Source organism: Lissotriton helveticus, chromosome 8, assembly GCF_964261635.1.
Source record: "Lissotriton helveticus chromosome 8, aLisHel1.1, whole genome shotgun sequence".
NCBI lineage: Eukaryota > Metazoa > Chordata > Amphibia > Caudata > Salamandridae > Lissotriton > Lissotriton helveticus.
The window spans coordinates 1,708,347,189-1,708,374,614 of record NC_136069.1 but is presented as its reverse complement, the minus strand read 5'-3'; the positions used below and the strand labels follow the sequence as shown (position 1 = coordinate 1,708,374,614).

At 47.3% G+C, this 27,426-nt stretch overlaps 1 protein-coding gene and 1 long non-coding RNA gene across 2 annotated transcripts in view; one reads left to right on the top strand and one right to left on the bottom strand.

Annotated features, from left to right (window-relative positions):
- Positions 1 to 27,426, bottom strand: part of LOC144772167 (tyrosinase-like) — a 175,233-nt gene that overhangs the window by 85,025 nt on the left and 62,782 nt on the right. Inside the window, exon 2 of the mRNA XM_078656309.1 lies at positions 983 to 1,792. Coding sequence (XP_078512435.1) covers positions 983 to 1,792 — 810 coding nt within the window. The remainder of the gene's footprint in view (positions 1 to 982; positions 1,793 to 27,426) is intronic.
- LOC144772166 (uncharacterized) lies at positions 15,214 to 16,656 on the top strand. The gene is made up of 3 exons (XR_013599677.1): positions 15,214 to 15,270; positions 15,359 to 15,473; positions 16,492 to 16,656. It is a non-coding gene; the product is annotated as an uncharacterized LOC144772166 (long non-coding RNA).

The window sequence follows — 27,426 nt, the reverse complement described above, 5'->3', positions numbered from 1 at the left end:
CAGAGGATGGAGGACACAACAGTCACTTGCAGAAAGGATTGATTGACAGAGGTCTGAGTTCACAACAGTCACTTTCAGAAAGGATTGATTCACACGTGGTAAAGGATCCAGCAGTCAGCTTCGTAAGGCATTTAGCACATTGGCCTGGGGACTCTTAGTCAAAGAGTGAACAGAGGTTGATTTACACAGGCCTGAAAGCAGAGATGTTAGTTTTAGAGGGGATTAATTCACACCATACTGTGGGGTCAGCGGTCCATTCAAAATATTCTAAATAATGCAGATCTGAGGGCACAACAGTCAGATTCATAAATAATGTATATGTATCAGTCAGTCTAACTGCACAGTTGTCACAGTCGCCAAGAACCATAAGGCAAAACAGTCACATCCATAGGAGAGAAACTGATTCACAAAGGCATGAAAGCATAGCACTCAGTTGAATTGAGAAGGGATGTACACAGGCATGAGGGCACAGCACTCAAAGCTTGGGAAGCTAATGATTTGCATAGACATGAGAGCATAGGAGTTAGCTTTTGAAAGGATAAATTCATGCACACCTCACTGCAGAGCTTTGATAGTATGGGCAGAGATAATGTCTCAGTCTGGAGAGCAGAGACTTTACTCATGAGAGTAACTGGCAGGGCTACTGGGAGAGCCAGGTCTAGAGTAACATTGCCCTAAGATCTCAGGCAGGGTGACATCAAAGTCTGAATATCTGTAAGAAGGATCAGCTGAGATTGGAAAATGGTGAAGTTGCTGTGCATAGGGTGAAAGCATGAATTCACACACTCACAAAGGCAGGGGGGCAAATACGGCATTTGCCAAAGAAGTGGTTGCTGGTGACTGTCTGGTTGGCTTCCAGTGCTATGTGCAACTGTGGAGGCCCGCTGAAGGCCACTTGTTTTAATGGGCAGTGAGAGTTGTAACTCAGCAGGAAGTCACCGGTTAGTACATGCATTCTTTGTCTACAAGGAGAGAGACCTACCTTCCAGTCAGCAAAGCAGGACGGGGCCAGAATGGTTCCATTGGGGCCGACTCTTCCCATGAGGTCATCGGTAAACACGCCACAAGTGTCGCCATCCTTTGTCCAGTCCCAGTAAGGAAGGCAAAAAGATTTGTTACCGGACAATTTTTGCAACATATGTTCGAATTGTATTAACAAATAGCGGTGGCCAGTGCAGAAGGCTGGGCCATAGTGAAGCAGGTCTTTATCGATCCTTTGGCCACCGATAGAGATGTACATGGCAGAGTTGGCATGGAAGGCGACGAGACAATCATACTCTGAGGTGGGCTGAAATGTATAGGTGTCGACGTGCCCCAATTCACCCCCAGTTTGGACAACACACCTGGTGCTGGGAGTGGTCTTGGCCAGGTAGAGTGTGTTGATGAACTGCTTCTTCTCCGCAGCCGTGAGTTCGTGAAGCGCCTTGCGCACACATGGGATGTACTCTGAGCAGGTGGGTCCATGATAGTAGGGCTTGCAGTCCCCACAGTCTGCTCCATTGTAGTTTCCTTTGCAGGAGCAGATTTCATTATACACTTGGTAGGGCCAGTTGCACCGCGTGTCGGTTATTTTGGGATCCCGTAGCTGGTGTCGTTGACAGGACCCTCGGCCTGTGAGATTGCCACACACACTTCCATCGGTGGAGACTGGGCAGCAGCGCCTGTTCCTGAGGGCCGCTTGAGTGCAGCAGTCTGGGTGAAACTGGGTCCTTGTTGTGGTGATCAGGCAGAACGTCAGGAGAGTAAAACATAGCAGAATGGCCCTCGGTCTGCGACCAGACCCTTTGGGTACCTGTCGAGACAAGAAGCAGATCTGACGTTAAGGCCTTGCAGGTGTTTGAGTATCAGTGGTGGCGTACACAGAAGGCCAGTGCTGCAGTCATGCACAGCAGTGATGTGTCTCTGCACTCTGGCCTCTCTAAGACTAAAGGCCCAGTGGCGGCTCCTCCGCTATGGCGGAGGAGCATCACCACATTGCTCTTAGAGTAGTGAAAGATGGCAAAATAAAATGATCATAACTTAGGTTATTATCCTTTTATTTTTGGTTGCTGTGGGTTGAGTTAGGGCAGGGCGGGGCTGGAGCCTCAGAGAGGAGGAGTGGACTATGCACACTAAGTACGCATGACTGCTTGAACAGCCGTTTCGGCACAACCAAGCAGTCATGCGCACTTTGCATATTCACAGCACTCAGACCAATCACGACCTTGCATTGCAGCGTTGTGAATAGTTCAGAGGAGCCTGTGTGCCCGGGTGCTTCTTGCTTCTTCTTCGGCTCCGGACTGGAGAAGATAAGTGGACACAGAGAGGCGGTGAAAAAGGTATATTTTCTTTAGGATTTTCAACCCTCCCTTCCCCTCACCACCCCTGTTAACTACCAGTAGCCACTGTAAATGCCACCATCCCCTATTCTCCTCTGTAGTGTTTAAGGCTAGAATCAGTACACTTGACCTTTGACCCTGCTCGCAGGCAGGTCGCTCTTCACACCACCACACAGCCACCAGCTGCCTCGTTGCTCCTGCTGCAACCGTCTGACGCTCCCGCCGCTGCGTCCCTGCGACCCCGCTCCCCTGACACCCATTGGCCACCCGCCTCCCATTTGCTCCTCCCTCCCTTTCTTCCTCTTAAGGGGGCTTTGCAGTGGCGCAGGAGCGATCTTTGACCCTGCTCGCAGGCAGGTCGCTCTCCACGCCACCACACAGCCGCTAGCTGCCTCTTTGCTCCTGCCGCCACCGTCTCCCGCGTTCCCGCCACTGCGTCCCTGCGGCCCTGCCCACCTGACACCCATTGGCTACCCCGCTTCCGCCTCCCAGCTGGTCCTCCCTCCCTTTCTTCCTCTTAAGGGGGCTGTGCAGTGGCGCAGGAGTGACCTTTGACCCTGCTCGCAGGCTGGTCGCTCCCCACGCCACCACTCAGCCGCCAGCTGCCTCGTTGCTCCTGCCACCACCGTCTCCTGCTCCCTCGTTCGCGCCGCTGCGGCCCTGCCCCCCTGACACCCATTGGCATCCCTGCTCCCACCTCCCAGCTGCTCCTCCCTCCCTACCCACCTCTTATCGAGGCCACGCCAAATGCGCGCCAAAGGCAAGCGCGTCTGCGCCAGTCCGCGCCCAGCGCCAGAACCCCGGGACCCCGCGAACGCCACAACACCAGACTCCGCTACAACGCCAGCACCATCCACGCACTCAACACCAGCCAAAACCACACCTGCTTCCAAGCCACACCGAAACGGACTCACGGACCGTTCACCTGCCACACCTGCAGCTTCTCCTGCGACAGAACCACCAAACCTCCAAGGACCGGACCCAAACACCTTCGCTGCATACTCCTTAACACCCGCTCCGCACGTAAACACGCAGTCAAGCTTTGGGATCTGCTCGACACCTCCGCTCCAGACGTGGCCTTCCTGACCGAGACCTGGTGGAACGACCCCTCGGCTCCCGACATCGCCACAGCCATCCCTGACAGCTACAAGATCAACCGCAAAGATCGCGCCAACGGAATCGGAGGAGGAATAGCCATCGTCCACAAGTACACCCTCAAGGTCGCCACCCACGCAGACGACACCCTTAACACCGCCGAACACTTGCACTTCCGGATCCACACCGACCCCACCACCACCCTCAGAGGAACACTCATCTACAGACCACCCGGACGCCGAGCACAATTCAGGGACTCCATCGCTGATCTCGCCACCACCCACGCACTCGCCTCCACAGACTACATCCTCCTCGGGGACCTGAATTTCCACCTCAAAAACAGCAACAACGCCAATTCCGCCACCCTGATCGACAACCTCGGCCTCAGACAACTCGTCAACGCACCCACCCACGCCACTGGCCACACACTGGACCCCATCTTCTCCACAGAAACCAACATCGCCTTCAACCACACCACTGAACTCCACTGCTCCTACCACCGCTGCATTTATTTCACCTTCAGCAAGCCAACCACGTACCACCGCACCAAACAGCTGCCTTGCCGCAGCTGGAGCAAAGTCACCGAAGACCAGCTGATCACCACCCTGGCCCAGAAACCACCCACAGACCCCCCACAAACCAAGACGCCGCAGCCCGCAACCTCAGACAGTGGATCAACGACTGCATCAACACCCTCGCCCCGCTCAAGAAACCCTCCAACAACCACGCCAGCAAGGGAGCCAACTGGCTCTCCGACGAGCTGCAGACCTCCAAACACGCCTGCTGGAAACTGGAGAAGATATGGCTCCACGAACGCACTCCCGACAATCGTGCAGCCCACAAGGACGCCACGCACAGACATCACCACCTCATCAGATAAGCCAAGAGATACTCCTTCAAAGACCGCCTGGATAACAACGCACACGACAGCAAAGAGCTCTTCAGCATCGCAGCATTGTAAAGGAACTCTCCAACCCCAGCACCAACGCCAACGACATACTGCCCTCACAAGAACTGTGCATCTCACTGGCCATCTTTTCCACCGCAAGATCGCTGACATCGATGACAGCTTCAACACCATGAACACCTCGACAACGCCAGACCCCACCTCCCCTGTGAACACCACCAGCACCAACCGCCTGACCTCCTGGTCCAACGTCAACGACGAGACACGCAAGGTCATGAACTCCATCCCCTCGGGATCTCCGTCAGACCTGTGCCCACACCACGTATTCAACAAAGCAGACGCTGCTATTGCACCCCAACTACGGAAGGTCATCAACTTCTCCTTCGAAACAGCGACATTCCCGGAAAGCTGGAAACACGCCGAAATCAACGCCCTCCTCAAGAAGCCCAAGGCGGACCCCAAGGACCTCAAGAACTTCCGGCCCATCTCCCTGCTCCCGTTCCTGGCAAAGGTCATCAAGAGATTCATCAACATGCAACTGGCCCGCCACCTGGAAGACAACAACATCTTGGACCCGTCCCAGTCCGGGTTCAGACAAAACCACAGCACAGAGACAGCCCTCATCGCCGCCACAGATGACATCAGGCACCAACTAGACAACTGCGAAACATCAGCCCTCATCCTCCTGGACCTGTCAGCCACCTTCGACATGGTCTGCCTTCGCACTCTGAAGACACCCCTCCTAGAAGCCGGAATCCAAGAGAAGGCCCTTGACTGGACCTCGTCCTTCTTCTCCAGCAGAACCCAGAGAGTCCGCCTCCTGCCCTTCCGATCCGTGGCCACAGACATCATCTGTGGCGTCCCACAGGGCTCATCCCTCAGCCCGAACCTGTTCAACATCTACATGGCCCCCCTCGCACAAGTGGCCCACCAACACGACCTCAACATCATCTCCTACGCCGATGACACCCAGCTCATCCTATCCCTCACCAAGAACCTGCACACCACCAAGACCAACCTCCACGAGGGAATGAAGGCCGTCGCTGACTGGATGCAGAACAGCCGTCTGAAGCTAAACTCGGACAAGACGGAGGTACTCATCCTCGGACCCACCCCCTCAGCCTGGGATGACTCGTGGTGGCTGACCACACTGGGAGCAGCACCGACATCCACCGACCACGCACAAAACCTAGGATTCATCCTCAACTCCTCCCTCTCCATGTCTAAACAGGTCAATGCCGTCTCCTCGTCCTGCTACAAATACCCTCTGCATGCTCCGCAGGATCTACAAGTGGATCCCGACCAAAACGAGAAGAATGGTGACACAGGCCCTCGTCAGCAGCAGACTGGACTACGGCAACACACTCTACACAGGAATCCCAGCCAAACACCTAAGAAGATTACAATGCATACAAAACGCCTCCGCCCGACTGATCGTCAATGTCCCCCGCCGCAGCCACATCACCCCCCACCTGAGAATCCTACACTGGCTCCCCGTCGACAAGAGTATCACCTTCAAGCTCCTCACCCATGCACACAAAGCACTCCACAACGCCGACCAGCCTACCTGAACAGCAGACTCAACTTATACACCCCGACCCGCCAGCTTCGCTCCACCAGCATCACCCTCGCTGATGTCCCCCGCATCCAATGAACAACCGCCAGGGGCAGATCCTTCTCCTACCTCGCCGCCAAGACCTGGAACACCCTCCCTACCCACCTACGGCAGACCCAAGACCTACTCGCCTTCAGAAGACTCCTCCCCTCAGCGCCTTGAGACCCTCACGGGCGAGTAGCACGCTTTACAAGTACTCTGATTGATTGATGCATGAATGCTGAAGACCAGTGAGTTATGAATCGAGACAAAATGGACTTTGGGGATAGCCTTGCAGGGCAGCCATGTTTGCAGATCTTCCTGAAACTGAGTTCCAGACTCGAAAGTGTGGGATGACTGTAGAGATTCATTAGTCTCTTTAGAAGAGCAGACACAGTCATTTGCCAGTTCCTCCCCGTCTGTTTCTTTCAGGGGTCACGCCCATCAGGTTGCCAGGGTTGTGGGACGAGAGGAGATCTCTTTGACCATGACTGGCCCTCAGTTCCTTTGGCGGTGCTGCTCCCCAAAAAGCTTGTTTGTATAAGAAGTTTGGGGCATATTATGAAGAACGGCGTTAAAATTATCGCTGCTTTAGCGGCAGGAAACTGCTGCTAAAGCGGCAATAATGGTCTTGATAATATGCCCTTGTGAATTCCCATAAAAGCCCATGTTCTGGTGTGAACTGATAATATGCCCCTAAAAGCTTCTCTCCCTTTGGCGCTGTATTTTGCGTCTCTGTGAGTAAGAGGCTGACACTTTTAAGATTTCTTTGTTCAATTCACAAACGTTCCCCGGTGTATGCTTGTAAAGCTGCATAGGTTTCCAGGCACACCTCTCGGAATGTGATGTGGCTTTTTGAAAATGCTCCTTTCTCCCTTATATGGTGCTGTGTGCCAGAATGGGAATGGTGAGGTCAGCGCGCGCAGAGGAGATGCGGAGGTAGGAGAGGCAAAGGAGGAACAGAGCATGCAGATGGCAGCACCAGGGTCTCAGGCGTGGTCGGATCGCACCCTGAATCTGGCACCCGGGACCCTGCTGCTGCTTACTGGTGGGCAGGTGAGGGGGGGGGTCAGATGGTGCACTAGGCACTGAGGGGGGCCTGCCTACTGGTGAGCAGGTGTGGGACGGATCAGATTGTGCACCATTATTATTAATATTGCAGCTTGTAAAGCGCTTGTTTACTCCAGTTTGGAGTGTCCCGTGCTGAATTACGACAAGGCTAAACTCAGAAAAGAGTGAGATTTATTCAGTTATTTTTTAAACACAGAGGGACTCATTTATGAGGCTATGCGTCACTTTCACGCTGCTGGTGCGTCACGTTTTGTGACGCACCAGTGGCGTAAAAAAATGCGCCTTGTTGCGCCATATTTGCAAAGTGACGCATCTAGGTAGATGCGTCACTTTGTACCCCTGCGCCACATTATACCTGCGCCAGGTATAATTTATGCAAGGGGGCGTATTGACGCAAGAAAGGGTCATAGAAGTGAAGAAGTGAAATCTATGTGATTTCACTGCGCCACTTCTAGGACACAAATGCGTCAATTTCTTACGCCTGCCTCACAGCAGCCGTAAAACTGACGTAGGCCCTTTCACATGGGGCTTGTCCCATGTGAAAGTACACATTGCTGGAGTTGCGTCACTTTTGTGACACACTCCAGCAATGCGTCACTTTTGCGTCATACAGATACGTCAGAAATACTGACGTATCTGTAACTCCTTGCGCAATGATGCGTCATACTGTAAATATGACACATCATTGGTGGTGCAAGGAGGGCGCAGTGAAAAGTGACGCATCGCTGTTTTCACGCAGCTATGCGTCACTTTTCATAAATGAGGTCCAGAGGTTTCAAGGTGTTTTCGAAAGACTAGTTCAGAAGTCTCCATTCTGAGGTGTAAAGGAAGAGAATGCCACTGCTAGGCAGACCCGCGCCTGAAGGAGATGCCGCCAAAGCTTTTCGGTTGTATTTGGGGACATTAACCAAACCCGTTCAAGCCGAGCTCAGGCAGAGCGTAGGTTGATATGCTTGAATCAGCGGATGGAGGTATTTCTGGCCTTTGCCCTGTAGTATTCTGTGAACATAACGCAGGACTTTAAAGAAGATCCTTCCCTCAATAGGGAGCCAATGGAGTGTTTCCAGGGAGCATCCTGTAGGCGCATATCTGGGGATGTACAGCAGCATGCGAGCTGCCACTTTTTGCACCCGTTGGAACATATATATAAGCTCCTTTTTGATGCCCCCAGAAAAAGAACATTACACTAATCCAATCTGCATGTGACTGGCCTGGACTGCCATATTTTTTGCACAGTCTGGAATAAGCCTCAGGATTTTCCTGAGCATTTTTAAGGTCCCAAAACATGTGCCTGTGAGGGTGATTTGGTCAGAGAAAGAGAGTATGGGATCAAACCAGACTCTGAGATTTTTAAGTTTGTGGCTCGGAGAGGGAAGTGACTCTAGCTCACTGGGCCACCAGCTCATGGACCAAATGGAGGGCTGCTTCCCCACCACTAGGATGTCAGTTTTACTGGCATTTAATCTAAGGCAGCAGCTCTTCATCCAGTGCCAGGTCGACTAGACATAGCTTGAAATCCTCAGCCTCTCGTGGAGAAGATCATTCTCCTCCAAAAACTGCTTAAGTTGCTGATTCACAAATTTCTCAGCAATGTTTGCGGAAAAAGGCATAAAGGGATCACCATGGAATGCCCTGCTAAAGAGTGGAAACATTCCATGGTGATCCCATTATGCAAGAAACCCAATTTAGATCCGTCCCTCCCTGAAAATCTGAGACCAATCTCACTATTACCTTTTTCCACAAACATTGCTGAGAAATTTGTGAATCAGCAACTTAAGCAGTTTTTGGAGGAGAATCATCTTCTCCACGAGACACAATCTGGGCCAAGTGAGGCGTGGGGTAAAATGTAAATGCCAGCATTTGTAAAGCGCACAGCTACCTCCAACGGAAGTGTCCCGGCGCTGTCCGTATACCGCTTAGGAACCTGTCCTGGCTTTTCCCTGTGAAGTGTCAGCTCCTGGGCACCCCCAAGGTGAAGCCAGGCATCACAGCGCTGTTGGGGCCGTTGTGGAGATTAAGCAAGCTATTGCCCAGAGTTGCAGATTGGGACCCATGATTAGAATAGGCACCGAGGTGAGAATTATCAGGTCCGAGGAAATTGAGCCCCAAACCCACCGAGGCGAGTATTGAACCCTGGTCCCGGACCAGACCTCTGCATCAGGGTCTGCTGCTCTAACCATTTGAGCCACACTTCTCCACCAGCCTGGGTGTGCTCCTGCCTGCGTTGCCCCTGGTCCTGTGCTGCTTTTGCCAGTCTCCTCTTTGCCATGGCCCAGACTTTGACACCCTGTCCTGCTTGGTGCTCGACAGTATCCCAGAGGGCTGAAGTGGCTTTATAGTTCTCTGGCTCTAGGTCTGCTGGGCCGGGGTATTGTAGCGGCAAAGAGATGTGGCAGCGTTGGGAGTTGGCAGTGGTGAGAGGTCACAGTGGTGCCCTAAGAAGGCAACCCTGGTGCTGTTAGTTGGTGGGTGCCAAAGGCACCCCCAGGGACTGGTCTCTGGCTTTCGGCTCCCTGCTCTTGGAATCTCCAGTTTTTAGCCAGACCTGGCCCTGCAGTGCTTTTCAAGACAAGGGAAAGTGTAATTGAGGTGACCTTAAAGTCCTCCCTGGTGTTTTTCAGTCAGGCCTCTCGCCCTGCTGCATCAAACAATAATTACATTTCTGGACAACAGATAATAGCCTGTAGACAATAGTGTGTTTCATAATGAGACCAATTCTGCTGCAAGCTTATCAGCATAAGAGCAGAACACGCAGATTAAAAGCTATAAAGTAGACAATGAGTAGCCAATGAGAACACAAGGACTGATGGTGTTACAACCTCTGAAGACACAAGTCTGCCTACTTCAGACAGAGAATTTCAGCAGGCGAAGGTTATACTACACTACTTTATACCACCTTCGTTAGACTTGTCAGCCTTAGTGTGGTCTCTCCCAAATGTTTTTCCTGTTTCCCTCCACTTTTGCTCAACTTTGTTTTTCTTAGCCTTCCACTGCTAACCAGTGCTAAACATGAAAAATTGGTTTACACATGATTGGTACATTTAATTTAATTATAAGTCCCTTGTAGAGTGGTATACCATATTACCAGAGGCTGTAAAATAATTGCACTAGTGAGCCACATATTGTAATATCCACTTAATTAGCCCCTCAAAACCTGTACCAGCCCTGCCAATGCAGCCTGAATGCAGTTTTAAACTGCTAATTTGACTTGACAATATAACCCCTTTGCCAAGCCGTAAACCCCCCTTTAATGCCATGTAAGTCACTCCAATGTAGGCCCTAGGTAGCTCATAGGGCAGGATGCCTTATAATTAAAAGGTTGGACATGCACTTTCAAAGTTATATGTATTGAAACACTTCTAAATTTGTTTCTCACTACTGTGAGACCTATCTATCCCATAGGATAAAATTGGGTTGCCATATTACAGTTAATAAGTGTTAACTTTTGATTGGGAACGAACAAGCATACTATGTTGGGCATCTGTGAATTTGTCATTAAAAACTCTCTTTGATGATAAAGACAGATATTAAATAAAAAATCTAAAAATACTACTTACAGAAAGCTGGTATTTTCCTGGCCCTGGCCATTGGTGCCTGCAGCCTGAATTAGGCCACAAGACTGTATGTAGTTGGCAGTTGGACTCTGTGGATTCCTCCCAGAGAGTCACACAATAGAGCGATTAGGTGTACCTGAATGGGCCATCTGCCAGCAGGATGGGGGAGGCGTAGCTGGGCACAGCCCCACTTGCAACTGTTTAGGATGTGGTCTGCCATTACACAAAGGGTTTGTCACCACTGCATTGTCTCTGCAGCCAGCTTGTTGCCAGGGTAGGGGAGTCAGAAAATTCCAAGCACCACAAATAGAAACCTATAGAAACTCTGATACTTCAAAGAAGGCACTCATTATAAAAATAGGGCCCTGAGACCTTCTCTCAGTTCACTTTCTGGACCAGCGGAAGGACTCTAAGAGGACTGCCTGCTGCTGTGACCTGCTGTGTACTCCACAAAATTGCTATGCTGCCTGGAGCCTGTATTGAACCCTTAGAAGTCTGCATTGCTGCTTGAGCCCTGCATCTTCACCTGAACTCAGCACTACCAGAGTGAGAGGTCTAGTTTGCTGGCCTCCTGTATAGAGCCACAGGGACATAACAGGCTCCCACCATTTTGAACCCACCCCTGGAACCAGCCTGAATGAGTCATAACACCCTTTATGGTGCCCTTCCAGTCTTGGACCCTTGGTGGTGGTGCTATAGCTGTCTAGATAGCCAAAATCCAAAACTTGGGATTTAATAATTTTTTTAATTGAAAATACATGAGTGCAAAACAGAAACCTAAGAAAACAAGGCACATAAATAATAGGCGATAGCATCCCAAATAATCAAAGAGAGAATGCGAAATGAATACATATTGTCACATACGAGCAGGGGATAATAAATCAAACCAATATACAGCAAACTTGTAAATGCAAAAGAAATAGACAATTATAAGCAAGGTAAGACAACAAACCATTCCCAATCCAGGGCTGTATGTCTCCATATATGTCATAACTGCCTCCCCAATGTACCGCCCAAGTTTCATTTTACGGGGGCGCTAGAGGGCGCACGAGCTAATGGCCGCACTTTAGTGAGGCTCTGGCTGCCTGGTCAGAACTATCCTGCATATATCCTTCTATCCTGCAGATGCTCGCCTGAAAATATCAGCGAGTGTGAGTTCATGTGCCCTGCAGATCCTGTCCGAGTTTGAAGGTGATCCGACATCGGACACCGGACTTCGTCGCGTGGGAAGACTGACCGGGGTGCGCTGCTGCGGAAGGGCGGCGCAACGGCTTGGAGGGGCGACCACGAGAGGCCGGGGCTCGCCACGAGGTAGACAGGCCTCGGACGCGGGGCGGCCCGCCCGGAGGTTGCGGAACCTGCTGCTGCTCGGCGGACCCGTAGTGGCGGTGAGTCTTCTCCTTCCACGGGCAGCTGTCAAAGGCAGAGACACTGAGCGGAGACGCGAGGACTCGCTGGTACTACGCGAGAGGCGGAGGCCTGCCGCCTGCACCGGGAGGTAATTGAGCGGGGCCCCGGACTTTTTGTACAGCTGCCCGGTAGCGTCAACCCTTCCTCCGAGGGCTCGCCGCTGCTGCTAGCGGCGGATTGAGGAGCGTCAGGAGCCTACTGGGGGACGCTATCTTGGGCCGGTCCCTTCACTGGTTGTCGCCCGCCGGCAGCACGGGTAAACTTCCCCCCTGAGACTCTCCAGCACTGTTCTGAGTGCATACCTGCGAGGCAGGGGAACTGCTCAAGCGCACTCTGAGCCTACTATGGTCCACATCACCTGCAGCAGACATACGGCACCCACAGGCGCGTGATTACTGCGTGGCTGTGGAGGTGCCGCGTGTCTGGGGCCCACAGGAGTACGCACCTCCCCTCCATACTGCGGCGAGGACAAGGGCTGAGTGGGACCTCTGACCCCCTCGTGAGTGAATGCGGGTAACCTCCATTGCTGGAGCGGAAGTCACCTTATCTGGTGGTGCATTCTTGCGGGTTGCTGGACTGCTCCTCGCGCAGAGGGGGCCACCATCTGAGCGACCACTGGTCTGATAATACGGATGCAAAACAGATCGTTGGCGGGCGGTGAGGACCGCGCTAATCGTACATCTCCGAGCGCCTCTAGCCCCTACAAGAGACGTACAATGGGGAAGAATGACAATAAACAGCCTAAACTCTCTTTCGAGCCCGCGGCCACTAGAAAACAGTTGCGAGACACGGCTGACCCTGGCGGTGCCCGTGGACCGGCGGGCGCTGAACCCCCCTCCACGTCCATGACCCCTGAGATGCGCATGATGATGGAGGAGATGAGACAGGGCTTCGCCACAATAGTGGACAAAGTGGATCGGCTGTCCTCGAGGATGGACGGGGTTGCACAGAAACTAGAGGTCCATGAGGAACGCCTGACGGAGGCAGAGCGACGCATATCGGCCGCGGAGGACACGTCGACGTCTCACGATACCCGCCTATCCAGAATGGACAACATATTGCGTGTGATAGCGGCAAAGAATGAGGAGTTGGAGGCGAGGAGTAGACGCAACAACATACGCGTCGTAGGAGTTGCGGAATCCACCAACACAGGACCTATGGAAGTTTCATTTTCCGCCTACCTTTAAGAGCATATAAACTATACTCCATATTGAACATAACAAGGACCCTTCCATGCCTCAAATGATGGGGCGTCTTTTTGTAGCCAACAAGACGCAATGCAAAGCCTAACCACTGCTGTGGCTAAGAAAATCAAATAAACTGATTTTCTAGATACTGTGTCCGCTGCTGCGCCCATCTCTACCCCTAACAGAATCTGCATGGCTGACAAATGTGTAGGCTCCCCCAAGATTTTGGTGAGAAATGTATCCATATGCTCGAATAGCCTACTTAAATGAAAAAAAAAAAATCATGCACCACATCAGCATCAGCCATCCCATATCGAAAGCACTTCACCTCCTGCCCCCCCCATTTAGCAATTTTATCAGGTGTAAAATATAAATTGAAGACAGTCTTGTAGTGTTGGGCATAGAGATTAGCGGACATAAAGAGTCGTCCAGCCAGATCGATGGAAGTCTCCAACTGTATACCCTGACATCCTAATCTATTACCGTAACAAACATATTAAGGACTGCATTGTACACTCAAGGTTTAACAACCCCTCCAGTCAGCCCAAATGTGTACAGAGATCTATCCTTACTAGTCAACCCATTAAAGGCACTATACCCTGTTCTACGTGCAAATCTTGCAGTAATATTATTGCTGGAGAACAGTTCAGCCATAATGGGCATACTACTAGGGCAAAAGAAATGTGGAATTTACTTTATTAAGTGCCCTTGTCAACTTGGATATATAGGAGAAACCTCCAGGACTATCCAAGTTCGTCCAACTGAGCATCGCTCAGCTATAAAGACAAAGAAAATGTTTGCACCCATGGTGAAGCACTTTACTGAACAAAATCATGGCCCAGAAGAATTCAGTTGGCGAATACTAGAAAAAATACACATACCTGATTCACAGGGAGGCACACAAACCAGAAAAAAGCGAGAAGTTTACTGGATGTTTGTCTTTGATACATTTAAAAATGGGTTAAATAGTGAGATTCCGTGGGAAAATGCTATTCATTAACCCACGCAGATAACAGTTAATCCCTATATCTCCCACGCCCTCAATATAAATTAGCTATTTGTCAACCTTTAAAAACCTTTCTGATATAAAAGTAAATATATTGGATAAAATATAGATTTACCCATTTGTAAGATCAATTTTATCTTGATCAAAGTGAGTGAATCAATGTCTATGACCTTTGTCATGCTTTAAATTGGATCAATGTTGGTTCAATTTTTTGCATATTGAAGTATTAAGACAACTTATAATGAACAAATGAACACATCAGTAGTTTATTTTTAACAAAGGTTGAATAAAAGATGTATCTGTCCCATTAAAATAACGAGACCGCTGATAGCATTAATGTAGTATGTTTGCTATTTCTATTTTTTGGATACCCCGCCTCTCTATTTTGTTTTAACATTGGCGACATTGATGGAACAAACAAATGAATAAATTAAACTAGCGGTACAGCTATTTTCGTAATCGATCTCAAGTCTAATAAATATTAGACTTAGGAAATAAATATTCTTTGTGGTTACTAACGATAGACCACTCCTAGTGTTTAAATAAAATGAATAGCGACTACCCAGATTAGTCCACTTTCTATTTTCATTTACCTTGCCGTATTTCTACTAACGGCTTTGATACGTCAAAAATCGGGTGCAGTAACCAATAGCCTGCGAGCTTAAAAAGTCCTGCTTGAACTAATTTAAAAATATTACCGCTAACAAATTCCTGGAAGAAGCCCGTGGTATGCCCCTGGTCAGCTTAAAGATTTATACATATTGGTAAGTTGTCGCGCTGTGAACGAATCTGCCTTCAACGCGTAACGCTACATATGTGAAAGGCTTCATTACTAAATATCGATGCTAAAGTTAAAATTATTTATTTTCCTTTTTTCCACTTCATAGCGGAATACTGCCATTGAAAAATAATCCTCATATCCGGAGGTTACTTCTTATACATGTTATTCGATACTTCTTTATGCAGGTAGGCAGAGTAAATAAGTGAACTCTCCCGCTGTCTCGTGAATGCGTTATCTAACCAAGTAGAGGCACTGACTACTGGTTTCCTTTTATATTCCCCTTTATAGTTTATCGTCAGCATAATCAGCGACCAGGAGGCATTACTCATGTTTTATATTTATTTCAGGTAATACATATAAATGATAAATATATTTCAGTAATTATAAATTTAAGCGCTAAACACTAAACATACCCTTTATAATTATGCCTTCCAGATTTGTATGTTTTAATCTATCCACCGCTCTTGGAATGTAACTATCTATCGGTTACCAGATTTGGGTTTCATCCCTAAATGTGTTCGAATTCTGGCTCCAGTACCAACTTTAAAAGGTAAATAATTCCATCAATGGAGATACAATAGAGACGCAATTTCTATATTTTGTAACATCAGAAGGCCAGATTAAAACGATTTAGTTTCGCTTTATGTATCACATCATAGTTAAAAATATGAATAGAGACTAATATCGGCCATCTTGTCTGCACTATTGTCATGACTTTTAAGTGAGATAGCTGACGGTTAATCCTTGTCTTTACCATCTAGACAGAAATAGAATAAAATACTGCGACTGTGATGTGTTGCTTTAAATAAATTGCTTTATATCATTTTTTTATACCACATTCTCTATTCCAATTTTTTTTTTCTTTTATCTAACTATCGTGTTATCCCTGGTTCAATACATCAAAAGTTCATAGTATGAACCGCTATCTATAAATATCCAAACAAATGAACTTAAATAAGTCTAAAATCAACTTTACCCACAGTTCTAATCAATGTGAGTCCTTCACTTTATTAAAGGCAACACAATTAGAATGTTAATTTAAACAGACTCACCATATAAACGAGCTTTAATAACGGTAATTTTTACTGTACTTTTTATAGCTATACTATCCTTGACCTTGAATTTACGGATCACAAACTGCTTGAAAAACTCTAAAGTCACAGAACTAGTGAGTGCACACGATTATCATAGAAATATGTTTCATCTTTTTAAAACAAAACTACTGAACATTAGTATACCAATGGTAAATAATGTATTTCCCATCTCACCTTATCAAATATATTTACGGCTTTATATATTCCCAACGTATTGACTTAAGAGAGATGAGCAATGGAATAAAAATATGTGTCTTTGATTGTCAAGATAAAAAATATTGTGAATTGCCATATGTTGGACTATACTAGTCATATAATGAGAGGTTTATGTTAAAAAATATAGGTTCAATAATATGTTAGACTATCTAATTGAAAGTTTAGTCTAATCCCAATGAGTTTCAAAGTGTTATGTATTAATTAATCTGTCTTTGTTTAAAAAGAAGACATCTATTATATGTCACTTTTTATTTTTAGGTAGTGTGTGGCAACTCCAGAAGAAGACGCTGGTCGCCGAAACGCGCGTCGAGATATAATTGTGCCACTTTTTAAACTTTGAATATAATCTGTATTTTTGTCATGATGTTGATTTTAATCTCATTGTTGTAATTTGATTCATACTGTATAATTATGTGTTTTTCAATGAATTTTTAACTGTGTTAATAAATATCTGAATGTGAACTGTAATTAGTGTTTTCCTCTCTATCATCATCCTTATATGACTAGTTGCACTTAATTGCCTAGGTTGTTACATTTCGCTTATCCTAATCTATTATCTCATTTACGGCTATGGGCTTCCAAGTCATTAGGCATTGTACCTAACATTAGGGTATAGAGTGTACCGATCGTGCCTCCTTCCTTACTGCTTCGATGAGGGGGTTAGGTTGAATATTCCAGTGGGCTTTCCATAATCCCTAACTTGTAAATATTTAAAGAAATCCGCCCTAGAGAGCTGATACTGCTCCCTGAGCTGCTCGAACGATTTTAGCCCACCTTCCATAAACAAGTCACCAACCATGGAGACTCCTTTAGCCCGCCAGTTTTATACCACCCGATCCCAGAATACAATTGGAAGAAAGGTAGATGCTGTTAGTGGAGTGTACCAGGAAACTCTTTCTACCTCCTACATCTACTTGAAGGCTTTCCATACTTTATAGGCGGCTATAAGAATTTTGAATCTTGTGCCTTTATAATAGCTCCAATCCAAATTCAGAAACAGTTGATTTTTTGCCTCACTGCCCAGTAACATTTGATATATAGATGGATCCTCGGCCATATCTATTGGTCCTACCCCAGTGAGCAATATATTCATATGTTGTAACATTCGCGCAAAATAGTATAAAGTAAAATCAGGGACAGCCCAGCCCCCTTGAGCCCTTGGCAAAACCATGTAACGCATTCCTCTTTGCACTTTTCCTCGTGCCCATATAATTCTAGCCCAGATAGACTGTAATTGAGCAAGATTGGCTCGCGGTATCTCCAAGGGCACACATCTGAAAAAATATATCATTTTCGGTAGGATCATCATCTTTAGAACGTTGCATCTTCCCACCGAAGATAAGTGTAGACATTCACATTGATCCAATTGTCTGAGGACCCCTTCCACAAGCTTCCCCCAATTAGATTCAACCAGCGCAGACAAGGAGGCTCTTATCCTAATCCCCAAGTAAGTCACCTCTTTGTAAAACCCTTTGATTAGTGTATGGACCTGTGTTAACACATACAATTTGTGTTTTAGATGTATTCAACTTATAGCCAGATACTGCCCCATACTCTGCTGCAAATTGCTTTATTTCACACATTGCCTCTGCTGGCTTAGGAAATACCGCGGCCACATCATCAGCGTATGCAAAAACGCGATATTGTTGCTGCTGTAAACTTACTGACTGGATCCGTGAGTTGCTTTCTATCATTTTTAAAAAAGGATCTATGTATAATGAAAATAATAATGGGGAGCAGGGGTACTCCTGTCTAGTCCCACGCATAATGAACACTGGTTTAGATACGAGCCCCATTGTACTGATCTTGGCAACTGGTTGGCGATATAGCGTCTGCAGAGCAGTGATAAACTGTTGCCTAAACCCGCGTCGTCGCATCACAGTCCACAAAAACCCCCATGAAACAAGATCAAAAGCCTTCTCGGCATCTAATAGAATGACGCTGAGCGTGTCGCCGCTACCGTTAGCATGGATGAACAACGTTATTACGCTATTAACATGATTCGTTGTTCCCCGTTTAGGGATAAATCCTTGCTGTCTCACCGACACCAGTGGAGTTATCACTTCCGCCAATCTAGTCGCCAGAATTTTCGAATATATTTTGCCGTTCGCGTTCAGCAAAGATATCGGATGATATGATGCAGGGAGATCGGCAGGTTTGTCCTTTTTCTTGAACACAACAATGCTGGCCTCATCCCATGACATAGGAGAGGCACCAATCTGAGCTCGTCTGAATGTGGGTAACATATCCTCCTGCAGGACTCCCCAAAAAGTTTTATAGATCTCCAACGGTAGTTTATCCGGCCCTGCCGCCTTACTGGCTGCTAACTCATTTATAGCTTTCTCTAGCTCACCCATAGTTATAGGGGTCTCCAGCCTCTCTGCTTCTTCCTCACCCAAATCCTTCTCGCAGAAACACTGTAGGAGTAATTCATGTTGTTCATGTTCATGTTCAAAAGCTTTATTTCGATAAATAAATACCATTAAAGCTGCACAATTTAGATAAAAAAATACATGAAAGAGGCATACAATACACTTCTTAAAAAGATCATAAAATACATTATATAAAATGTTTAAAAAGAGATGTAATGTAAAAATTACTTTTAAAGCGCAGCTAACACCTAACGGTTTCTTGGCGCTCGAGCAGCAGGGAGAGAACAGTTCGCGAGACACGAGGCGTTAGCGGTAAACACGACAGAACAAGTGAGTCTTGAGAAGGGACCTAAAAGGAGCATAGGAAGAAACAGATCTGATACTTAAAGGGAGTGAGTTCCAAAAGAAAGGAGCAAGAAACGAAAATCTTAATCCTCCGTCTTTCTTGCGTTTAAAAGCCGGGACCTTGAGTAGGGCCAGGTAGGAGGAACGAAGGTTACGAGAGGGAACATAAGGGTGTAATAGTGAAGAAATGAAGGAAGGACTCATACCGGCGAGAGACTTAAAAATGGTGCAGCTTAATTTGAATTTGCACCGCTCGGACACGGGGAGCCAGTGAAGGGACTTTAACAGAGGACTAACGTGTTGGTGCCTAGGTTGGTGGTGGATGAGGCGTGCCGCCTGGTTTTGAACAAGCTGCAACCTTTTCAATAAATAGTCCGGGATACCTGCATAAAGAGAATTGGCATAGTCAATCCTTGAGATGACTAGAGCCAACAAGACTAGGGTGAGGGCCTCAGTGGTAAAAAAACTGGCAATTTTCCAGACTTTACGGAGCTGAAAGAAACAAGACGAAACTACAGCATTGATCTGAGGCTTCATCGTAGGATCACTGCTGATAATGACTCCCAGACTTTTGGCTGAATCGACTGGGTTAGGGGGGAGACCCAAGCTCACAGGCCAAAAGGTGGATTTCCATGGGTTGGCCGCACCCCCGACAAGAACCAATTCTGTCTTGTGGGGGTTGAGCTTGAGGTTATTAGCCCCCATCCAGTCACTAATGTGACAGAGGGTGGAGTGGAAATCAAGAATGGACTCCGCCTAGCCATCAATATTAAAAATCAGCTGGATGTCATCCGCGTAATTAAACGCGGTGACATGATTGCCTCGCAAGGACCGGATAAGGGGGGTCAAGTATAAATTAAAAAGAAGGGGGGATAAGGAGGAACCCTGCGGGATGCCACATGTTAAGCCGACCCTGTCAGCGGTAAACTGAGAGAGCCGGACCGCCTGATGGCGGTTGGTCAAAAAGGAGCGAACCCAATCCAGAGCGGTGCCCCGGATGCCAGCCCCCCTGACACGGTCGATCAAAATAGCATGGTCGACCTTGTCAAAGGCGGCCGACAAATCCAGGAGCACCAGAACCTGGCTGGTGTTAGAGTCCGCCCCTCTTCGCAGTTCCTCCATAACTGACAATATGACCGACTCCGTAGAGTGGGCAGGCCTAAAACCGGCCTGTTGGGAGTCGAGATATTGGAAGTGCTCAATAAATGAGCTCAAAATGTTGGTAGCATGAGACTCAAGAATTTTACTAAGGTAAGGGAGAAGGGAAATGGGGCGAAAGTTAGTCATGACCGTAGGGTCCGCTGTGGGTTTTTTCAAAATAGGCACAACCTCAGCAACCTTGAAAGAACAGGGAACCAGACCAGAGGACAAGGACGTGTTCAGAAGTCCCAAGGGGGGAAGCGGGCAAGCTGTAAAAGCCTCGCGAAGAATCAAGGGAGGACAACAGTCAGTAGGGGACCCAGAGGTGACCTTACTTAAAAAGCCTAAAAATTCCTCCTCCAAGATTGGAGGGATCTGAGTAAGTTGCTGCGGATTAGGGGATAACAAGGAAAGGTCGGGCCTAAGGGGGAGAGGCAAGCCAACAGGTATGATGCTCTTTTTAATATTAACAATCTTGTCCACAAAAAACTGATTAAGGGAGTCACAAAGCACTTGGGAAGGGAGAGGTTTAATAGTGACCCTGTCAGGATGTGACAGCTCCTCCACAATGGAGAAGATGTCTCTGGTCTTGGTGGTTGAGTTGACAATTTTTTGTGAAAAATAAAAGTCTTAGCAGATAGAATCGCTGTTTTATATTCTGTAAGCAGAGACATATATCGCAACTTAGTGTCCGCGGCATAGCCTCGCCGCCAACGACGCTCGGCCTGCCTGAGCTCGAGCTTTGAGGTTTTGAGATCTTCAGTAAACCACTTTTGTGCCTCATGAAGACGCTTACGCTTAGTGTACTTAAATGGGGCAACAGCATTACTGGCTGATTCAAGCCAAAGCGTAAGAGCTGAGGCTTGGGTGTCGATGGAATTACCTGCTGGGGGAGGGGCAGTTTTAAGTAAGTCAACAAATTTACCAAGGTCAGCCCTGTTCCAATTTTGGGCTCAAAAGTAACTCTCCAGGGCTCTACTAGGACAGGGAGTTGTGGTGAGGGAGAAGGAAATTATAAAATGGTCTGACCATAGGCAAGGGGAAATAAGGGGAACCGAGATCTCCACATTAGATGTCTATACCTGGTCCAAGATGTGACCCTTAATATGGGTCGGAACATTTATATGTTGGCGACAGTTCAAACCGGATAGAAGATCCGAAAACATAGTGGAAGAGGCACTCTCCTTCTCATCAGAAGGCCAATAATTAAAATCTCCTAGAATTAAAATATTAGAGTTATTAATATTTAATTGAGAAAGCATATCGCCAAACTGCGGTGAAAAATTGGGCATAGGTTGAGGGGGGCGGTATGCTAATACGCAGATAAGGGGTGTGGCTGAAGATTCCAATCTTAACACCAGGTGATCAACCAGGGGAATATGGGCCGTAGTTAGACTAGAGAATCTGATAGAAGATGTAATAATGGCTGCTACTCCACCACCTGGCCTGCCGGAGGCTCGATCCGCTTGCAGGATATAATAACCAGGGGGGATAGCCGCGAGAATATCTGGAGAAAACTCAGCGTTAAGCCAGGTCAGGGTCAGCAACAGTAAGTCGGGTTTCACAGAGTCTAAATAATTAAATATTTCCAACTGATGTCTTACCAGTGAGCGAGTGTTGAGGTAGCTCACTGTAAGCTTCGGTAATGAGGGCTCTTTGGTAGAGAGGGAGGGTTTAATACCTGAAAAAAGGGGTAAGGTAGGGGAGGCTACAGAGACTTGTGTTAGAGGCGAGCAGATCTCAGGGAACGAGTCCCTTGCGCAAAATATCCCCAGTGACTCAAGTTTGCGCCGAGTAATAGGAGACGGTGCACGGAGAATAGACAATAGTATTAGAATTTTTCAGATATAATAAAAACTTGATGTGCACCAGTGTAATTACAGAAAGGAATGGAACAATATAAAACAGAGTCCATCTTCAAAGTTCATGGTTTAGACTTTAAGGTCCTTGCTCTAATGCCCCATGCCCACTTGAGGTATTTGGCAAGGCCACAAGCATAGAGATCCCGGGAATCTGATTTTAGGATGCGCAAAGCGGCTAGGTGGCTGCCGGTACCCATATTGATGCAGACTGGCTTCAGCCAGCACCTACTAGGGGCCTTGTAGGCTGGACAGAAGAACATGAAGTGGGTGATTGTCTCAGGCAAGGCATTACAAAATGGGCAAGAGGCTGAGGTTTGGTATGGAGGCAACCACTGCGCAGTCATTTCTCTTAATCGCAGGGTGCCTACCCTAAACTCAAAATATAGAGGTCTGTCGTGTGGCTGCTGGATAAAATCTAGGTAAGGCTCATAGCAGGGGGAAGACTTGTGCTGCAAAAACTCTTCTGAGAGCCTGCCTAATCTTGTGTTTAGACCTTCATTTTTAGTAACCCACTGCCAGTACAGCCTCTTGACCTCGGCCTTAGGAGGGGCAGATCTGTTCTTCCAATCCTCACTAAGGCCCAAATCACAGAGGAGTTTCTTTACATTAATGAGCCAGGGGATTTTCTGCCAGAGTAATTCACCTTTTTGACAATCATTCTGTTCGCGGGCATATAATGTTTTGTAAAAGTCTTTAATTACATCCAATATACCGATTTCATTTTCAACACGCTTCCCCCTGGAATCCAGAATAGCATTTACTCTTTGAGCGGCTTCCTTTGATCTAAGTTTTTGATCCATGCACCTGCCACTTGCCTCCCCATACTTGTAATTCAGTTGACGCTTAATTACATATTTCTTGGCTGCCTCTTGGCTTCAATGAAAGTTTATTTTTGCCTTACACCTGGCTACTTCTGTTGTGAGCTCTCCAACATCAATACCAGCATGTATGCCCCGCATAAGCATCTCTTCAGCCAGTGTGAGACCCTGATACAATTTCTGTCATTTTAACCCCTGTTCTTTTTGCATGTATAGCCCGAAGCTGAGAGCTTAACCCTTTAAAAGCTTCCCAAACAAACTCAGTGTCCGTACTTTCGTGATTGATGCAGAAAAAAGTAACAATCCATTCCTTCATATAACAGAGAAAGTTTTGATCCAGCAGCAATTTCCGATCAAAAGAGAACCCCCGAGGCTTAACTACTACCTCAGTACATGTTAAAGTTAATACTACTGGGCCATGATCAGACATGACCCTTGGATACACCTGAATTCGAGCGTCCTTCAACAAGTGGTGCGGGACAAAGAAATAGTCCAGCCTCACCAGTTTTTGGTGCGGACAAGAAAAAAAAGTGTATCCAGTGTCCTTTCCCCTTAATGCAGCCCACGCATCTACCAAGCCATGTGCAAAGATGAGCGATTGCAGTGCCTTAAACACTGCTGGTGTACCTTTAGCTGTCATTGCCCAATGAATTGGGCAGAAGATTTATGTTTAAATCGCCACAGACAATTACAGGAGTTGGCCATAATGCCAATTTAACATTGAGCAGTTCTAAAACGGATGCCTCGTCCAGATTAGAGCCCTATATAGAACACAACGTGAATTTCAGTGTCCTAACAACACACTCTGCTACTGCCCATCTCCCAAGTCCATCCGTCAGTATCCTACCCGTATTCACCATATGTTTTTTTGCCAGAATTGCAACGCCCCTTGATGTGCAAGCCTGTTTAGTACAAGGCACTACAGTAAACCCCAACTCTGTTAATACTTTTCTATTAGCCCATGCTATGTGGGTCTCCTGGAGACACATCACATCGCAGTGGAGCATCTGTAGCTCACTTGCAACCCGCTGCCTTTTATTAAGGTGATTCAGTCCCCTGGAGTTCAACGAGCCTAATCTAATACCCTTAACCGCCATCTATCTCTACTGTGCCTACAACAAAAAGAAGCATGTGCCTAACATAACTAACTGTCATGCAGTAAACAGAAATGTACTCATGTATTAATTTTATTTTTCTCCCCTCCCCCTACTACCCCTTTTCCCCACCATCCCGCCTCCCAACCCTTCCCCACCCCGAACCATCCAAAACGGGGCGTAAGGACCATGTCCTCAGTGATGGAGAGTATTTGAACACCGCCCCCCCCCATGGCCCACCACCCGAATTCCACCCGTCACCACAACATCTCTTCAGTTATAGTACACCCCTCTTCTGATGTTGCCATGCTAGCATATTATGCATGCAATTAAGTATGAAAAAAATTACATTTACAGTCATATATCATTTTGACTAATTAACACACAGCCTTTGTGTCCTAGTATTACACTCATACTATACTCATACTAAAACTATTACTATACTGGAAGAGGGGAAAGAGGGGAAAGCAAAAAAGAGAAGAAAAAAAAAAACCGAGACCGGAAGAGAACCTACAGGCTGAGGTAATACAGAATGAGAAAAACAGGTACTGTGCATTTATTGACTACCCAATGTTTTCAGAAAGCTTTGTGCCACAGCCTCTGATGTGAAAAATGGAGTCTGTTCCTTATAGATCACCTTTAGCTTGGCAGGATTGAGGAGAAATGCCTGCCCCCCTTTGGCTTGAAAAAGTGAAATTAGCTGCCTCAATTTCCACCTTTGTTGCACAGTGGTCAGACAAAAATTGGGGCGCACCAAAAATTCGCACCCTTTGCCAGACCGACGCCTGTCAGGCCGAGCAAGGTCATATATTGCCTCGCGAAGCAGATAGTTGTTAAGACAGATCAGAATTGCTCTAGGCTGATCCCCCTGTTCTCCTACGTTGTACAAAAGGAAATCTATGTGCCCTGATGACCTCGGTTTCCCAGTTCCAGTCCTTCAAGTCAGGGAAGGTCTCCATAAACATTTCAACAACAAACTGTCTCACATCCTGCCCCTCTTTAGACTCAGGTATACCCAAGACACGGACGTTATTACGTCTTGATCGGTTCTCGAGATCCGTTAACTTCCAATCAACATCCGCCTTGGTCTTTTGTAAAACTTCAATAGCTGACTGTTGTTTGGCCAAAGAGTCCTCTGTGACAGAAATGCGCTCTTCTACCTCCACTACCCTAGTGGTTATTTCTGCACAAGACTTCGCGATATGGCTTACAGTGTTTTGTAATTTACGCACAGCCCCGTGTACGCAAGCCTTCTGCCTTTGTCTCAGCCCGGTGGGCCATAAGGAGCTTATAAATTGTATTCAGAGTAACCACGTCGCCATCATCCTCCGGATTCTTCATACTAAACGCTGACGCCTGACCCAGCTGTGTGGGTGGTGTACCGTCCCATCTAGGCTGATCAACAGGAATCATCAACTCGTCCTCCTGAATTTTTCTCACAGTTTCTTGATTCAAAGATTGATCTAAACAAGAATCATCGTCTTCATCCTGTATTTCCCCATCTTCCCCCCAGTCACCAACTGTGCTCACGTTGTCATTTTCGTTGTCATTTTCTGATACCATTGACAGGTCAGACATAGAATAAAATGTGCCCCCTGAGCCGGCGGATCATTCACTTTATCCAAAAGAGAACCTCCATTGCCATCTATGTCTAAACTGCCTGACGTATTTTTGCCCGGAGTTAATAACCCACTCCTGCTAGGCACATCCAAACTCTTCCCGGGATCTGAAATAGGCACTTTGGTGGGTTTATTCATGAGCTTTACACCTACATTATCACTTTTGCGTATATTCACCGCCGTATCCGACCCCAAATCAGGCACGTCAACCATATCTGCCGGTAAAGCCGATAGTGTGTTATTGCCAGTACCCCCACTTACAGGCGGGGCTGAGAATTGATTTACCAAGTCCGGGTCTCCAACTGAATTACATTTTAACTTGGATTTTTTATAAAAGATTGAAGGTATAGTGCGATTTTTAACAGGAGTATCTTGCTATGCGCACCTACCATCTAGCGCTAAAGTTTGATTCAGTCCCGTAGCCCCAAGATCCACGTGCTCACCTGGCCCCGGAGAGCCGCATATCAGATCAGGTTGCCTCCGTCTGGTTGCACCATTACCATTTCCAGTGTCATTATCCACTTGTGGGGCGATAGCTGCATCCACATTTACCGGCAAAACACTCCCTCCATCCGTTGCTGCCACTCCTGCGGTTGCTGAGCCTGTGGCGGCAGCCCCGTGGGTTCTAGCCCCTTTCCCTTTCGGGGCCATTGCTCCACCACTAGTCCAGCAGTCCATTATGAGCCACAAGGGAGAAACGCGAAGCGGATTCAATTTTCTGCGTTCACTGCTATGTTCTCTGCCGCGAGCTCAGCTCCGCTCCACAGAGCTGCTACAATGTGGCTCCGCCCCACTCCGTAACAGCAGCCAAGGACGCCAGACTCTGCGCCGCACCGTTCAGGACCCACGGTCCCCGGGCGTCAGCCACCGCCGAAAAATCACCGAAGAATTACCGAGGAATGGAGTCCAAGCCCTCTCCTCACTCCATCAAAGTCGGAAGAGTCAATCCAGGTGAGGAACCACGGGAGTGCAGTGTACAAGCTGCTCACACGGCCTGCACCAAGGCCGCCATCTTGCCCTGTCGCAGGCCACCATGTCTATTCAAAACTTGGGATTTCAATTGTTTTTAACTAAAACTGCACTGAGTAAAAAGAGAAGGCCAGGACCAGTCAGCTCGTCTATCCACCCAAGGTGTATCGCCCATCAGCATGACTTTGTGGCAGCTCCTGCTACATTCTTCTCTGCTGCAAATCCTGTTCCGAACCTCTCCCCAAAGGGGAATCTGACCTCCTGGAACTTTTCTTGGCTACAGACTCCTGTCTCATCCCACTCAAAGTTTTTGACTTTTCAAAAGAGAGTAAGGGTGAATGTAGAAATCTTCATTGTGACTTCATCCAGTGGTACCTCAATGACGATGATCCTTCCTCGGACACTGCCAGCGGTCATGCCCACTGAACGTTATCTTCTCGGGACTTTTACTTCCAAATTTCATCTACGTCTGAAGGTAAGCACAGACTTGGCCCAATCCACTTCTTGTATCAGACTCTCGCTCCATCGCGGTCAGCCTATTTTATCAACTTTGATCCAGTCTCAGTTGACTAGTTGTCATCAGTTGGCGCTTTGGTCTTTTAGGTGCTAGCTTTTATGAAAACATTTAAAAATTCATAACTCCGGTTTGACTGATTGGAGTTTTGTCATTTTGATGTCAAATAATTAAGTAAAATGTACTCTATTTTTCTAAATTGGTGTAGGATTTTTCTTCATTGTGTTTTCACTTTATTACTGTTTGTATGCTGCAAAAATATTTTACACATAGCCTCAGTTAAGCCTGGTTGCGTTTTTTGCCAAGATACCCAGGGTAAAGCACGGGCCAATTTAGTGACTTTTTGTGGTCAACCCTACAAAGAAGTTCAGATGTTGGTTGACCAGGGCTAACACCCCAGTCACCCAACAACCAAAATATTTCACAATCTAATAAAACTCAGAGCCCTCTCACGAGTGCG